The sequence below is a fragment of the Rhincodon typus genome, chromosome 19 (assembly GCF_021869965.1).
Source record: "Rhincodon typus isolate 14 chromosome 19, sRhiTyp1.1, whole genome shotgun sequence".
Taxonomy (NCBI): domain Eukaryota; kingdom Metazoa; phylum Chordata; class Chondrichthyes; order Orectolobiformes; family Rhincodontidae; genus Rhincodon; species Rhincodon typus.
Window position 1 is genome coordinate 42,096,856 of NC_063350.1, and position 17,149 is coordinate 42,114,004.

Genomic DNA, 17,149 nt, shown 5'->3' on the forward strand with positions numbered 1-17,149 from the left:
ACACCAGCTTTTAGCTGTAACGGAGGGAGGAATAAGAACTTTCACATCTAGCTTCAAGACCCTAGTGACTGTAGAAAGCTAAAATTAAAAATCCTGGTTCTGTTGGAGCTCAATCCCCACCCATTCAGACTTCTTCTGTTGCTCCAACTTTTAAAAAAAAAGGCCTCACAAGCTGTGTACACTATTGGCTTTGAGCGGACTGTTCAGCACCTCTGACTCAACATTTCTTCATTTAAAAAAAAGACAAAATCCCACCTCTTAAAGCCACAGTAGCATCATGACCTAATTTGGAAAATGACACTCAACTTGTGAAAAGCCGCACTGTGAGACCACCATGCATTTTTCTCTGTTGGAAAGATCAGCTGAGAACTCTGTGCAGCAGATCCTGTCTGTTCATCAGGACCAGCAGTCGGTGGCAAAACCAAAGCTGCAAGTTATCAGAAAGTTAAACATGTAACCTGCTCCAGTTTCAAAATTATCCAGAGAACAAACCTCCTAGATACAAGTAACCTCACAACCTACTGTTAACCTCTAAATTAAACACTCAGATGCTGGAAATCTGAAATAAAATTAGAGTGAGCTGGAGAAATGCAGTATGCTTGATAGCATCCGTAGAGAGAAAAGAGATCTAATGTTGCGGATCCAGTGATCCTTCTTCAACCTTTTGTTGTGCAACACCCTCCAACCATAATGCATCAAGCCCATTCAAGAAACCACAAATTTGGCACATGTGAGACCAGAGATCATGAAGTAGATATGGAATGAAATTAAACCTGCAAAAATGCATTATCTTTGTCTGTATACAATCTTTGTCTGTGTGTTTGCATGTGGGTATATTGTGAACTTACATGTATGTCGCATACCTGAGATAGAGAATGCATGATGTTGCATTAATTTAGGTTAGGTGTGTGAGAATAAATAACCCTGTTTAATTTTAAAATCACTAAGGCTTGCTGCTATATTATTTTAATTGGGTTAAAAACTCCTAGGGTTAAAAAAAAGACAAATCTTTTTTAATTATTCAATTGTGGGATGTGGACATCACCAGCTGGCCAGTATTTATATTCATCCTTAGTTTCCCTTGACAAGATAGTGGCGGAGCAGCCTTCTTGAACCATTGGAGTTCATATAAAACATACTGATCAGAGACAAAGAACACATACTTTCTATCTGTGACATGCCTTACTTTGATGTAAGTTGCTTTGTTATATTTAGTTGTTGATCTCCTACTGTGTTGGACATGGAGAGTCGAGCAATTTTTCTCTTCAGGTGAAGAATTAGAGGAAAGGGATAATTAAGCCAAGGTGCACAGATCTAGTTTTTAGAGTAAAATATATAATTATCTCTAGGAAATCAATGATTGTGCATAAAATAAATTTGTTTGAGTTTTTACATCAACACGAGAACAATACCCACAGAGGAGCACTTTTAGTTAGAAAAAGGGAATTTTGAACATTGCTGCACAGAAATTCATACTATTTCTTGAAATGACTATTTAGTATGGCATTTTGCTTACACAGTTCTGAAGAAGGGTTACTTCATGCAAAACATTAACTCTACTTTCTCCATGGATGCTACCAAACCTATTGAGTTTCTACAGCTATTTCTGTGTTTTCAGGTCTTCAGAGTCTGCAGTTCTTCATTTTATATTAACATACCAGAAATGATGGGGAACGCTGGGTTTAGTGAGGAGAAGGTACTGAAGGAAATCAGGATTGCAGGGAAATGGTGTTGGCAAAATTGATTGATTGGAATGAAGGCCAATAAATCCCCAAGCCTTGATAATCTACATCCCAGAGTACTTAAGAAAGTTGCCATGGAATTAATAGATATATTGGTGGTCATCTTCCAAGATGATACAGACTCTGGAACAGTTTCTTCAGATTGAAGTGTAGCTAATGTAATCCCTCTATTTCAGAATGGAAGCAGAGAAAAAACTGGAGATTATAGATCAGTCAACATGACATTGATAGTGGGGAAAATGTCTGAGTCCATTATAAAATGTGTAATTGCTGTGCATTTAGAAAACAGTGGCAGGATCAGACTGAGGGCATCGCCTCAAAATAAAGGGAAGCAGATGTAGGACTGAGGTCAGGAGGAACTTCTTCACCCAAAGGGTTGTGAATCTGTGGAATTCCCTGCCCAGTGAAGTGGTTGAAGCTACCTCGCTGAATGTTTTTAAGGCAAGGCTAGATAAATTTTTGAACAGTAAAGGAATTAAGGGTTATGGTGAGTGGGCGGATAAGTGGAGCTGAGTCTCAAAGATCAGCCATAATCTTATTAAATGGCGGGCCAGGTGGCCTACTCCTGCTCCTAGTTCTTACGTTCTTATGAGTCAGCGTGGATTTATAAAAGGGAAATCTTTCATAACAAACCTGCTGGAATTCTTCAAGGCTATAACTAGTAGAGTTGATGAAGGAGAGCCAGTGGATGTGGTTAATTTGGACTTTCAGAAGACTTTTGATAAAGTCTTACCTAGGAGATTAGTGTGTAAAATTAAAGTGCTTGGATGGGGATACTGTATTCAAATGACCATAAGATATAGGAGCTGAATTAGGCTATTTGACCTATTGAGTCTGCTCCACCATTCAATCATGGCTGATGTGTTCTCAATCCCATTCTCCTGCCTTCTCCCCATCACCCCTGATAGATGGATAGAAAACTGGTTGCCAAACAGGAAATAGAGAATAGGAATAAAAGAGTCTTTTTCAAAATGGCAGGCAGTGATTAGTGGGGTACGACAGGAATCAGTGCAAGGATCCCAATGATACACTAATATATATTAATGATTTAGATGAGGGAACTAAATGTAAAATCTCCAAATTGCAGATGACACAAAGCTGTTTGGGAGAACGAACTATGAACTGGATGCACAGAAGCTTCAGTCTGATTTGGAGTGAGTGGGCAACTACATGGATGATAAAATATAATGTGGATAAATATGAGGTTATCTACTTTAGTAGGAAAAACAGGAAGGCAGATTACTATTTGAATGACTATAAATTGAGAGAAGCAAATGGGCAATGAGACCTAGATGTCCTCCAATGACAGTTATTGAAGGTAAGCATGCAGCAATGTTAAAGAAGGCAAATCCTATGTTGGCTTTGAAAGCAAGAGGATGTGAGTACAGAAGTAAGATATCTTGCTGCAACTAAACTGATCCTTAGTGAGGCCACACCAGGAATATTGTGTGCAGTTTTGGTCTCCTTATTTGATTTGGTATTGTCACATGTACTGAGATACAGTGAGAAGTATTATTTTATGTGCTAACCAGACAAATCATACCTTACATAAATACATCAGGGTAATATAATAGAATGCAGAATATAGTGGTATAGCTACAGAGAAGATGGAGAGAAGGATCAACCGTAATATATGTGGAGTCCGTTCAGAAGTCTGGTATCAGTGGGGTAGAAGCTGTTCTTAAATCTGTTGGTATATGTTTTCAAACGTTTGCATCTTCTGCCCAATGGAAGAGGGTGGAAGAAAGTACAAAGAGGGTGAGAGAGGTCTTTGATTATGTTGGCTGCTTTCCCAAGGCAGCTGGAAGTGTAGACAAAGTCAAGGGAAGGAAGGCTAATTTTCATGATGGACTGGGCTGCATTCATAACTCTCTGTAATTTCTTGTGGTCTTGGGCAGAGCAGTTGCTATACTGCATTGTGATACATCCGGATAAAATAATTTCTATGGTGCATCTATATAAATTGGTAAGAGTCATTGTGGAGATGCTGAATTTCCTTAGCCTTCTGAGGAAGTAGAGGCACTGATGTGCTTTCTTGACTGTAGTGTCGACGTGGATGGGCCAGGACAGATTGTTTGTGATATTTACTCCCAGGAGGAGTATCTGAGGAAGGATGGTCCTGGGAAGGCAGGACTGATGTATGAGGAGAGGTTGAATCAATATTTGATGGAGGTCAGAAGTATGTGGGGGGATGTCATTGAAACCTATAAAATTCTTAACAGGACTAGACAGGGTGGATGCCAGAAGGATGTTCCTGATAGGGGTTGCAGTCTAAGGGTAAACCATCCAGGACAGAGATGAGGAGAAATTTTTTCACACAGAAAGTGCAAAGAGCATGTGGAATTCACTACCACGGAAAGCAGTCATGGCCAAACCTTTTTATGATTTCAAGAATAAGTTGGAAATAGCACTTGGGGCTAAAGGAGTCAAAAGATATGGGGGAAAAGCAGGAAAAGGCTACAGTGTTGGATGATCAGCAATGATCATAATGAATAACAGATCAGGCTTGAAGGGCCAAATGGATATCCCTGCTGCATGTTTCAACATTTCTATGGTTCCTGCTCAAAAGTGAGAATAATTGCTGGTGAAGCATATATAAGTTGACTGCTAACTGATGTTGCTTGTATTGGAGAGCTGCCTGTAGCATATACAGTCATAGAGATAAACAGCACGGAAATAGATCCTTTGGCATGGATGAGTTGGTGGACCAACCAATTATCCTAAATTAATCTAATCCCATTTGCCAGCATTTTGCCTGAATCTCTCTACATCCTTCCTATTTGTATAACGATCCATATGCCTTTTAAATGTTATAGTTGTACTAGCCTCCATCACTTCCTCTGGCAGTTCATTCCATACACACACCACTCTCTGTGTGAAAAAGTTGCCTCTGAGGTCCCTTTTAAATCTTGCCGCTCTCACCTTTAACCTATGCTCTTTAGTTTTGGACTCCCCTACGCTGGGGTAAGGACCTTGAGTATTCAACTCTATCCATGTCTATCATGACCTTATAAACTTCTGTAAGGTCACCCCTCAGCCTCCAATGGTCCAGGGAATATAGCCCCAGCCTATTTAGTCTCTCCTTATCACTCAAACCCTGAAACCCTGGCAACATTCTCGTAAATCTTTTCTGAACCATTTCAAGTTTAACATCTTTCCTATTGTAGCGAGACCAGAACTGAATGCAATCTTCCAAAAGTGGCCTAACCAATGTCCTACACAGCTGCAACATGACTTCCCAACTACTATACTCAATGCACTGACGAATAAAGGCAAGCATACCAAACGTCATTTTCACTACCCTATCTACCTGTGACTCCACTTTCAAGGAACTATGAACCTGCACTCCAAGGCCTCTTTGTTCAGCAACACCCCCAGGACCTTACCATTAAGTGTATAAGTCCTGCCCTGATTTGCCTTTCCAAAATGCAGCACCTCACATTTATCTAAATTAAATTCCATCTTGAGTGGTGTACCTTCTGGACCACGTCATTGCTCTGTTGTCAGTTGTTAATGGCATGTTTTAAATTATTGTTCACTGCTATAATTTAGTAACTCTGACCCTTGTATCATATAATAAATTAATGAAATGTACATTGACATAAACATACTCTTGTCAAAAGACCACATTTGGATCATCTATTTCCTCAGAAATACTTTAGGTTTTTCTTCTTTTGTAGACTATACTCCCTTGTTATATGGGGAGCTATTTGGCTTCTTGGTTTTTATTTTCAGAGTATATCCTACAATTGCACATTTTCTGAAACCAACCTGTTGTGTTAAAGATAAATCTTTTCTTTTTAATATCTGGTCACTGTTTGTGCCTGAGAGGTTTCCTTGTTCTGCTGCACTGACAATGTTCTTTAGTGTTGATGTCCTTTACTGTCTGTCCAAGACACTGTCCTGATTTCTCAGGTGTGGCTGTTGTGATTAGGTACCTTTAAAAATTGCACAGATTCCACTGTTCTTCTGAGATTAAGTTGATTTTCACTTCCTAGGATTGACCTGTACTGCTTCTGGAGTTCTGCTTTATTCATCATCTGACCAACATTCTCTAGAGTCATTCTGTTTACTATAATAAGTCTGGACAAAGACTCACCAGCAGTCCCAACAGTAACTCTGTCATTTATGAATTCTGACTTTAAATCACTATAATCATATTTTTCTACTAATCTGTACAGTTGAATAATAAAATTATTTCTGGATTTCCTGGGACGCAGAACTCTCGTATTAAATCTTGATCTTGCAATAATTATCTCATGCTCTCAGTACCTCTTCAAAATTATCTGTCACTCGTTTTGCAGGTTGGTGAATGATGACATCCTCAGCTAATTTTCCAATGTTGTATAGAAAAGCATTAATTTGTTCAGCTTCAGGTTTTGTACATAATTTGGAAGATATTCTGTATCTTCAGTATTATTCTCTTCAAGATTTACACTTCTGGGTTCTATTTTGCCTCACTGTGGAATTCAATCCTACTGGCAATATTATTTTTGATAGTTGATCTTTTGAATGAAATAATGTATTCTCCTTGTTAAAAGGCTTTTAATTTTGCAGTAATACTAGAACTACTGTTCTGTGACGCTACTGAAGGTTTTCCCTTTTTTTTGGAGTCAAAAAGGAGGATTTTTTTTCATGGGCATAATATAGGATTCACACCTTTTTAGTGACCAGTCTTGATAATTTTTGCTATTTCTGGGCTAGATAAATGATTTCCGTTTGCTTAACAGCTTAACTGAATAAATCCTGCTGCCTGTATCTTTAATAACATTCACCATTTTTATCACCATACTTTCCTAGTTGATTCCCACTATCTAAGGCTCTAATGAAACCCACTCCCCTCTGCTTGTTTCTGAATGGTTCCCATTGTCTTGCAGTTTGAATAAATGCTTCCTGCCTTTATTCCTATTTTAATAGAGGATCACGTTCCTTTGCTATGGCCTTGAAGTCTCCTAATTTTCGTCTTCTGTTCAACATTGTCTGCTTTGACTTCAAATACAGAATGCTCCTTTATTGCTTTAATTCTGGCTGGGAGATGTCCTCAGATCTGCGACTGTGCTTGGGAAGCATTTGATTTCCCTCACAATAGCCATGGCACCTGCTCGCTATGGTACTGATACTCAATTTGAGCTATATGTACTTTTCTTTACTCTTAACTTTTTCAGCCTGTAAGTCTGCACCTTTTGGTTTACAAAGTTGTCTCTTGCCCAGTAGGCATCTTAACTTTATATACAGAGTGTCTGTTCTCTGTGCTCCAAATTGGGTCTGCTCCTTTCATTGGCACACAGTGTAATCTGGAACAGCCTTGATTTGACTTATATTCCAGGTCCAGAGAGTTACTAACTCCTCCTGCAGAACATCTCTTACAGGTCTGAAATGCTGTTACTGTCGACTGTAGATTTCTGCTGGATTGAATCTTGTAATGAGGGTTTCCTCTGTAGGGTTTCTAGCTGTTCAGCTCCTCTAGCTGCTGACTATTGGCATGAGCAAGATTCCTAAAGCTGTGTGGGAAGATATATTTTCATACCTTTGCCAATGTGTAATGTGAGGCAGCTAAATAGAGACTGCACAATAACTCATTTTGTTGTAGTATGTATACACCAGGGCAGACAGGAACTATGGTTAAGGCCATAATCTGAACAGTCTTGAACTTATTGAATGATGAAGTAGATTTTAGGGCTAACTGGCCTACTCCTGCTCCTTTCTTTTATGTGCTTCTGTGTCTTGACTGCTAGAGAGCATACAAAAAGGAGCTTTGTCCTTTCCATACTCTAATAAATACTACAACTGCTGATTTCTACTCATGACACTGCTAAAATATTGAATTCAGCATCTGTCTGTATAAATGCAGCATGTTAGCCATTGCATAGTTGATCTCTAATGGGATAGAAGCAAGAATTCAAGAAAAATGTTGTGTTTTCAATTAATATGTTATACTAGATCAGTTCATGTATCCTTCTGTGTGACTTCTCTGTAAGAGCTATTAAAATCTTTTGTTTAACACTATAAAATGCCAAGTTCTAAAGCAAAGACAATTGATGTAATGAAATCTTTGGAAATACTAATGTGGCAGAATGCTGTGCGTTATGTTGCATTATGTGAAGGGACAATTATTTGCATCTCTGGCCCATATTAAAGTGAATTAATAACCTAATTTTATGAAATTGTATTTTCTATTCTATTTACATCTGGGAAAGTTATTATGTCTCTAAGAACAACGTTTGGAATGAACCTCCTTAGTGCGGTTTAATTTGCGTGCTTAAAGATTAATAACAGGATCGCTTAACTGCTCACTACTATGCAACAAACCAATTATACAGTAATTTGAATTTAATCTATTCAAATATACAGAACCCACTAGAATAGAGATAAGACTTAATCTGCATAAATGCCTTGCATATATTTCAATTTCACCTCCTTTATATTGTAAACATCAATGTGCTACAGTTCACTTGAGAAAGTGCATCAGAACTGGAGCCACACTACTCCTAGGGTCGTCACAAAAGTTAGAGTTAGTTAAACTTACTCAAAGAGTCTAGTTTACCTGTCTGATAGACTCAGGTTAACAGAGAATGCTAACCATATTTCTGTACTGAACATGCAAATCAATTCTAACCACAGCCAACATTGACATATAGTTCGACTAATTGCAACTCTGAAACCACACATTCACACACAAACAAACAAAAGGTGAATGGAAAACACAGTTTATTAGTACCAGTCCATGGATTTATTGAGGTCTTCCTTTTGCCTCTCAAGTCTTTTCAAGTTTCAAGAGCTCTGATCTTTGTATCTAAGTTCTTTCAGTTATTTGCTGAAGATGGGGTTTGGGGTTGGCACATTAATTGTTCAGTTTTTCAGTCACTGGTTAGAAGCAACAGCTTACCTAGCCATCTTTCCATATGTAGTCACATCACTGTAGAAAGAGTAAAGGAGAGATCCTGTCTCATGCAGTCTGGAGACCTTTTGCCTCTGTATTCCTGACAAACGTTGTATCAAGCTGCCCCTAAGCCAGAGAGTTGTTGCCGTGCTGATGGCTCTTGGTCTTCACAACAGGTGCTAATTAATTAAAAAAAAATCAGTGGTCCATTTCTGTCAGATTTTTGCACTGAAAACATGCACCCATTGTGCCATTCGATTTTAAACATCTTCCCTCACTGCTTGAGCAACACACAATTAGTTCCAAAGACTTGTTCTTAAAAATGCAGCACTCATTCCACATTCCTTGGTTAACAGCAGTATCTTTTTTTTCCCATTTTTGTCCCAAATCCAAAACAAACAAAAATGAGCCAGGCACTGCATGCTCCCTAACATTAATAGGCTCAGCAATGATCTGATTGAATGGCTGAGCAGGGTCGAGGGGCCAAATGACCTACTCCTGTCCCTATTTCTCATGGTCTTATGATTTCCCTCTTTTTCTTTCTACATAGTCATTTACCAATTCTGAGATGGTGCATGAGGTATTTTGGGGAAGTTTTTTAGAACAGAAGCAAAGCATAGATAAGGCATGTGTTAATGTCTGTCTACAGGGAAAAGCATGAAAGCAAGATACAGATGGGCCATATCAAAAATAAAGAATCAAAATTCAGGAGAGAATTCATGGTCTGAGTAGGGTTTGGGGGTGGTTGGAGTTTCAAGGTGGTAGAATTGGAGGATCGGAGAGTTGCAATTCGGTGTGTCAGGGGTCAGAGGATGAAGAGAGTGCCGAAGGGTCAGGATGGGATTTGCAAGCTCTGGGGAGTTCAGGAGTGCGGGGAGGTTCTGAGGTTGGGGAATTCATTGAGCCAGAGGAGGTTAGAAAATTATGGGAGTGTCAGAGACTCCAGGGGGCCAGATGGTTGTGGGGTATATCAGAGGATCGGGAAATTGGAGGAATAAGAGGATTTGAGGAGTCAGGGGTGGGAGGGGCATGGAATGTCAAGAAGAGTCAGTTTTATACTTACCCAGAAGTTTAACAATATTTTCATAAGTCTAACATTTTGTGGGTAACTATCTTAGTAAATAAGTTAGATCTCTCACAAGTTTCCAACTGTAACCCAGGCAAAGCAGAACTGCCCATCAGAAGTCTAAACATCTCAGTCAATTCATGCATAACTGCTGCATCAGGGCTTTCAAGGGGCCGTAAAGCACATGTTTGGTGGTATGTTTGGTATTTATCTATCCAGAGAGTTCAAGGGCTGACGCAAAAACTGCCCACAAGAATAAAAAAGGAAATTAGTGACACTTGCAAGGTTTGAAAGCATTGATATTTTTCTGCATATTAATTGTTTTTGTATTTTGGCAGAATGTGTGATACAGGTGAAGGACTATTCACCTTCCAAACAAGAGAAGGTGAAGCAATTTACCAGAAAGTGCATTCTGCGGCACTGGCCATAGCTGAACAACATGAGCAGATGCTACAGAGGGAGAAAAATTCACGGGTATGTGTTCTGACAGTGCCTGGTCTCTGATATTCAGCTTTCATTATGAGACGGTGGTAGGACATTTTACATTCTTCTTCATTTCTTCCATGCATTCTGTAGATCTCTGTTTGAAAGCAACTCTGGAGAAATTTGAAGTGTGATTTTTTTTTAAAGTTGAACCTTTTGGCATAAAAACATATTTGTTAAAATTTTTTTTCAATGAATTTAATCCCTGAATACTATACATAATAGCATGTTGAAACCAACTATGGTAAGGTAGTTTTATGAAGATTTTCACCAGCTTTGAAAGCCCCATGAATAATATATCAGAAACTTTTTAGAAATCAAATGTGATTCTGTGAACTGATAATGTGTTAATTATCTGTTCATAAAATTCTATTCAAATGTAAGATGTACAGAAATAATTCCTACAAAATCCTGCACACTCGTCCTTTTAGCCTCTCCAGTCCTTAATTGAACAGTAGTAACATCATTTCTGATGGTTTTGTGCTTTCTCTCTGTGTTACTTGATGAAAATTCTTGGCTTGGTGCCCATTTTATAAACAAAATTACATTAGCTCATCTCAAATCCTCAAATATGTTTATGTAATGCCTAAAAATATCAGTCATATTTCAATCTGTTTCTTTGCTGATGTCCCTAAGGATGTCAAAGTGAATATTATGTGGCATAAGTGGTTTTAAATTATTTAATTCTTTTTATGTACGTGGCATTCTTCATGTTACAAAGTTCAAAAGAAGAGTTACTTGACCTTTGTTTGAAGGCTGATGGAAGAAATATAACATGTATGGTAATTATTTTGTCTCTATATTTATGCAAATTAGCCCTTGAAGCGCAAGTCTGATTTTGCTTTCTATTCCACTTGCTTTGTTCATAATTGCGGTATTTAATGTGCTGTTTTAGTCACTATGGTTATGGGTTTGCATTTATTCTGTACTGTTCTACTGAATTACACAAAAGAATTTACATTTTCTTCCAGTGTCAAAAAAGAAAGCTTAATGCTGACTCTCATATGCTGGGATACCAGGCAGTGGTAATTAACAGATGGGGTAGAGTCCTGCCACTAATCCTCCTTTCTACAATGTGTCAAAGGACCTGTTTGGCTATTAGTGGTAGATGATAAACCCCTCATAAGTCTTAACAGGAGGAGGCATTTGACTGCATTTACTTTAACACCAGAATTTAGTTTATTGCCTAGTTAAACAAAGTCCAAGTTACATAATTACTAAGACAGTGAGCAGTTAGGATTGACATGTTTGACCTGATTGAGGTGTAGAACTGAGCTCATCAATTCTCCACGCTAGCCTATGTGGCATCATCAGATTGGGTAGAGATTGTTTTCAGCTTCACTGAATCTGAATATTGTCACAGAGTCTTGGGCTCAGCCATATACAGTCTCCGACATGGCACACTTCCAGAACCTTCACATTATACAGCATGCAGCTGATTTTGATTTATCCAAGGCTTCATTTATACCCAAGTACTGGTCTGAAAATTTAACCAGAATCTTGTCAAATATAAAGAAAGTAACAAATGAAGGGCCATTAAGGCGTGGAATCAAAGTCATTAGGGAAATTTAAAGTTTAGCTGGATGCTAGAATGGAAGGTGTGAAATAATAAGGGAATAAATTCAATCAGCCAAAGGCACTTGCTCTCTTCAAAAACAAACCCGAAAGAACTGCGGATGCTGTAAATGAGGAACAAAAACAGAAGTTGCTAGAAAAGCTCAGCAGCTCAGCAGGTCTGTGAAGGAAAAAACAGAGTTAATGTTTCGGGACCCTTCCTCAGAACTGATGCTAGCTGGGAAAATGGTGATTTACATGCTGGAAATAGGGACGGGGATGGGGTAGGGAGTAAACAATGGGATACAGAATAGAGCCCGAAGAAAAAGAAGAGCAGTTGGATAGACAAAGGAGTTAATAACAATCTGGCTAGGAGGGTGAAAAGCTGTGAATGGGGACTGTTAAAACAACAGGTAGTGTATAATGCAGGCTATGTGATAACAAGGCCTGGTGTGTGGGGCAGGAGGCTAGGGCGTGGGTGAATTTAGGCCCTAAAATTATTGAACTCAATATTGAGTCTGGAGGTCTGCAGGGTCCTCAAGTGGGAAATGAGGTGTTGCTCTTCCAGTTTGCATTGAGATTTGCTGGAACACTGCAGCAAGCCAGAGACAGAGATGTTGGCCAGGGAACAGGGTGGTGTTTAAAGTGGCAGGCAACTGGAAGCTCAGGGTCTTTTTTGCAGGCAGAACATAGATGTTCTGCGAAGCAGTCACCCAGTCAATGTAGATTGGGCTAAAGAAGCATAGACGGATGTTCAGCAAAGTGGTCACTCCATGTTCTGCTTGCAAAAAAGACCCTGAGCTTCCACCCCTTTCTTCACAGATGCTGCCAGACCTGCTGAGCTTTTCCAGCAATTTCTGTTTTATGCACTTTCTCTCCTCTTTATATTTCCTCATCTTCTCCTGTTCTATCCTGACTGCATCTGATTTATACTTCATGATTATGAACTCAACTCTTGGGACCAAAAGAGAGCTTGTGCAGTGCATATTTAAGATATCACAGTACTGAGAGTACCAATAATCATATTTCTAACACTAATATGGACCCAAAAAGTAGCAGCACAATTTAATAAGGCTTTTACACACAAATAAGCAAACTAGTCTTTGTATCTAGAGGCAAAATTGAAAATCTGAAAATTATGTGAAACTTGTACTGAACCTAGGTGAAGCCACACTTGGGCATCTGTGCACAGTTTTGGTCTTGATATTATAAAGGATATAGAGACACAGGAAAAATAGGTTAAAAAAAAAATTGTAAGGATGGTACCAGACTGGAAATAACATACTTATGAAGAAAGGTGAAAGGACTGAAGCTCTTTTCTCTGGAAAAGGAAGAAACTTGGAAGAGATGTAACAGAAGAATTTAAAATTATAAAAGGTTGATGCGAAGGACACACCTATCTCAACTTGTGGAGGGAAACCAAAATGGGCCTATGAAAATAAGGTGGCCACATGTCAAGACAAATTTCTTCATACAGAGAGTGATACTCTTTCACATAGAGTAGTTGAGATAAATGAAATTGATGCATTTAAATGGATGCTAGACAAACACACATGAAAGAAAGGAATAGGCGAGTTTGCTGACAGGATTAGATGGTAAGGATTTGGAGGGCCCTTGTGTAGACCACTGAGCTATTCTAGACCAGATTGATTGAATGGTTTTATTCTGTGTGTAGATTCTGTTGGGGATTCTAACCCCACAAATATGGATAGGATTGGTCAAATAGTGCGTAAAAGGAACCTGCAAACAGAATGAAAGTGGGACCTGCTCATGGAGCAAATTTGTTGGTCAAACACTATAATAAATGCTCTATGCTACAGAATTAACTTATTATTTTAAACTTAGCTATGACCAAAAGGAAATGAGGATGGCTAGAGTTTCACACGCTCCCTGATATCAACACGACTGACCATTCAAATATCCTTCCAGTCTTCTGATGCTCCCATTCTTCCAAAGTTGTCTCTACCACCTCTCTGTTCTCTATCTGTAGCCCAGTGTTAAAAGCCTGCCCACCAAACAGTCTCTGAATCTGTTGTCAATGGCATGTAAAAGGAAGCAAAAAAAAAATGTTGAGCAAGGTTTGGCAGAACCCAAGGAAACCTGTCCTTTCAGCAAACCTAACTTCAGATGAATTTGTAGGCTCCCACCTATCTATGAAAAATCATGTTTAATTTTATGCTACTCCACTAAACTACCAAAAACACTAAATTTATTAAACTCATGAGATTCCCCAACATTTATTCAAGCAGGACTGAAGATTTTACAGGAGTTTATTTTTAAGAAGCAATAAGTTACAACCTGTGTGAGGGTGCTTCCTTAAGATGGTCTCACGCAATCTCACTTTGAGTTTTCACTTTTGCTTTTATATTGCCTCAAAGTGGAAATGAAATGATAATTTGTCTGCTGTTTAAGTCTTATTGATACATGTATCTGGTCATTTTTTAAAAAAAAAGTAAAAGAAATGGCTATTCAAATGGATAAGAAAACAGCACAGCCTATTTATTGCAGAATTCACTGTGCCGTTGAATTTTTTTTTAATGCACAAAGGTATGTGGATATACCAGCGATATACTTTTGTACTCTAGGTTGTAGCTAGATTTAACACTAAATCTGATTGACATTTTTTGTTCCTTGCATTAGTTAATAGGAGGAGGGAGTAGGTGTTAGAAAAGGTTTTCTCAACATCATTGGTGTTAACTTCACTACCTTTGTTCCAACAGCTTGAGAACAACAGCTACTCTTGTAAAACTTGTTATACCAATAGTGAGAAATGTAATAGTAAGCTATGCCGTTAGATGAGGTTTGTTTCTGCAAGATATGCTAATTAGATTTTCCCCATATCTCAAAAAGACAATTATGCACTTTACACATTCTGCAGTATATAATCATTATTTTAATAGCAGCAGCATATTAATGAAGTATGCTAATTGGTTGAACTTGCATGTACAAATTAAGTTAATTGGATAGTTGTCTATAAATCAAGTGCAATATCTTTCATTCCAAAACAGAGTGTAGTGTAGGAAAATGTACATTAAAATATGTTAATTGCATCTAATTCAGACCTTCAGGTTAAGTTGGTTAGAAACTAAGCTAACTATACAATTCAAATTTGACCTGTAAATATCATAAGATCATTGTGCTTTGTTGAATCAACATTTCCCAGCATCATAAAAGCTTCAGAGATAGGAACAGAAGCAGGCCACTTGGCCCATTGAGTCTGTTCTTCCATTCAATGAGATCATGGCTGATCTGATTATGCTCAGTTCCATTTTCCTGCCTTTTCCCCTTGATTTACCCATTGTTTTGCTTATTGAGTGAAACACCTGATTATCTCAGTTTTGAATATGCTTAGCAACCCAACCTTGACGGCTCTTTATAATAAAGAATTCCAAAGATTTGATACCCTCTATGAGAATAAGTTGCTCCACATCTCTGGATTAAGTGTGTAATCCCGTATTATGAGATTGTGTCCTCTGGTACTAGAATCTTCCACAGGGAGAAAACTTTTCTGGATCTACCCAGTCAGGTCCCTAAGAGTCTTGTATGTTGCAAAAAGGTCTCCTCTTATTCATCTATTTTCCAAAGAGTACAGGCCCAATCTACTCAACCTCTCCTCAAAACAGATCCTCAATGTCTTATATCAAATGCGAGTATAAGTTTATTTAAATAGTCACCCAGAACTATTCATAGCATTTCAACTGTAATCTGACTTGTGTCTTGTTCAGGTTTAGCATACCCTCCCTAATTTTGCTCCATTCCATTTCAAATAAGAGCTAGCGTTCCATTTCATTCAAGCATAACATACCCAGTAACCTCAATTTTTTCTGATGAAGGGTCTAGGCCCGAAACGTCAGCCTTCCTGCTCCTCTGATGCTGCTTGGCCTGCTGTGTTCATCCAGCTCTACACCTTGTTATCTCAGATTCTCCAGCATCGACAGTTCCTACTATCTCTGCATTTATATTATGCCTTTTCTGACCACTTTACAGCCAAAAAAAAATGCAAGAAATTGAGTCACTGTTGTCATGAAGGAAGATGGGGTATCTCCTGCCACCGCAAGATTATACAGAAAGTTGGTGGTGTTGAGTGCACCGGTGTCGTTGATGTGTCCCTGGAACAGGAGTTTAACACATGCAGCGCCACAGACATCACTGTTGCACTTACAATACCATTCGCTGCCCTGCCGTAACTTCAGCTCCACCACTCTGCTCTGTTGCTTGGTTCATTAGAGAGACTGAGAAATCTCATGATAAGAGTGAAACTGTCCACTCCTTTCATACACTCTCTCTTACACAGTATTCGCATCTACACATTGACAGGCCAAAACTTTCACCAAATATAACTGTTCCAGAATAGCACTGTCCCTCTTTTGATGTTTACTCTGGATTCTGGGGTGTTAGTTGTGGCTTTTAAACTCAATAACTGTGAAACACCTTGAAGCTTGGTGACATGGTGCAATGAGAACAACCTCTCTCTCAGCATCGGCAAAACTAAAGAACTGATCATGGACTTCAGAAAGAAAGGAGAACACTCCCTCATCTACATCAATGGAACTGAGGTTGAGAGGGTGGAAATCATCAAATTCCTCGGAGTGAGAATAACTGACAATATGTCCTGGTCTTCCCACGTAGATGCGGCAGTCAAGAAAGCACAACAATGGCTCTTCTTCCTCAGGTGGTTCAGGGAATTTGGCAGGCCATAAGAACCCTCACCACCTTCTACAGATGCACCATTGAATGCATATTGTCTGGGTGCATAATGCCCTGGTAATGGCAATTGCTCTGCCCAGGACCGTAAGAAACTACAGAAGGTGATGTGCACAGCCCAGACCATCATGGAAGCCAACCTTCCATCCATGGACTCTATTTACATGGCTCGCTGCCACGGTAAAGCGGCCAACATCATCAAAGACCCATCGCAGCCCGATAATGATCTCCTCCAACCTCTTCTGTCAGGCAGAGGATACAGAAGCCTGAACACATACACCAGCACATTCAGGAACAGCTTCTTCCCGGCTGTTATCAGACAGATGAATGGACTCTGCAGCCTCAAATAATGCTGATCTTGCCAACGTTGATCTCACCTAGCACACACTCTGTGCAATGTAAACTGTATGCCTCTAAGTCTTTTTACAACCTGTGATCTGTACATCCTTACCTACTATGATCTGCCTGTACTGCTTGTGAATGAAGGTTTTCACTGTACTTTGGTACACGTGACAATATATCAATCAGTCTGGACTCTTTCCCCCCCCCGCCACTATTCCCGACTGCTGCTCTGTTGTTTCATGGTGACATAGCCCTGCAAAGCTCTAATGGTGCGTATGTACACACAGTCATCCACCTAGTGGCTTTAAAGAGAACTGTAGGAAAAGCAACAGAGACAACAAGGTGCAGGGCTGGATGAACACAGCAGGCCAAGCAGCA

At 39.1% G+C, this 17,149-nt stretch overlaps 1 protein-coding gene across 1 annotated transcript in view; it reads left to right on the forward strand.

Annotated features, from left to right (window-relative positions):
• Positions 1–17,149, forward strand: part of LOC109928729 (docking protein 5-like) — a 394,735-nt gene that overhangs the window by 323,228 nt on the left and 54,358 nt on the right. The window contains exon 7 of the mRNA XM_048608408.1: positions 10,027–10,162. Coding sequence (XP_048464365.1) covers positions 10,027–10,162 — 136 coding nt within the window. The remainder of the gene's footprint in view (positions 1–10,026; positions 10,163–17,149) is intronic.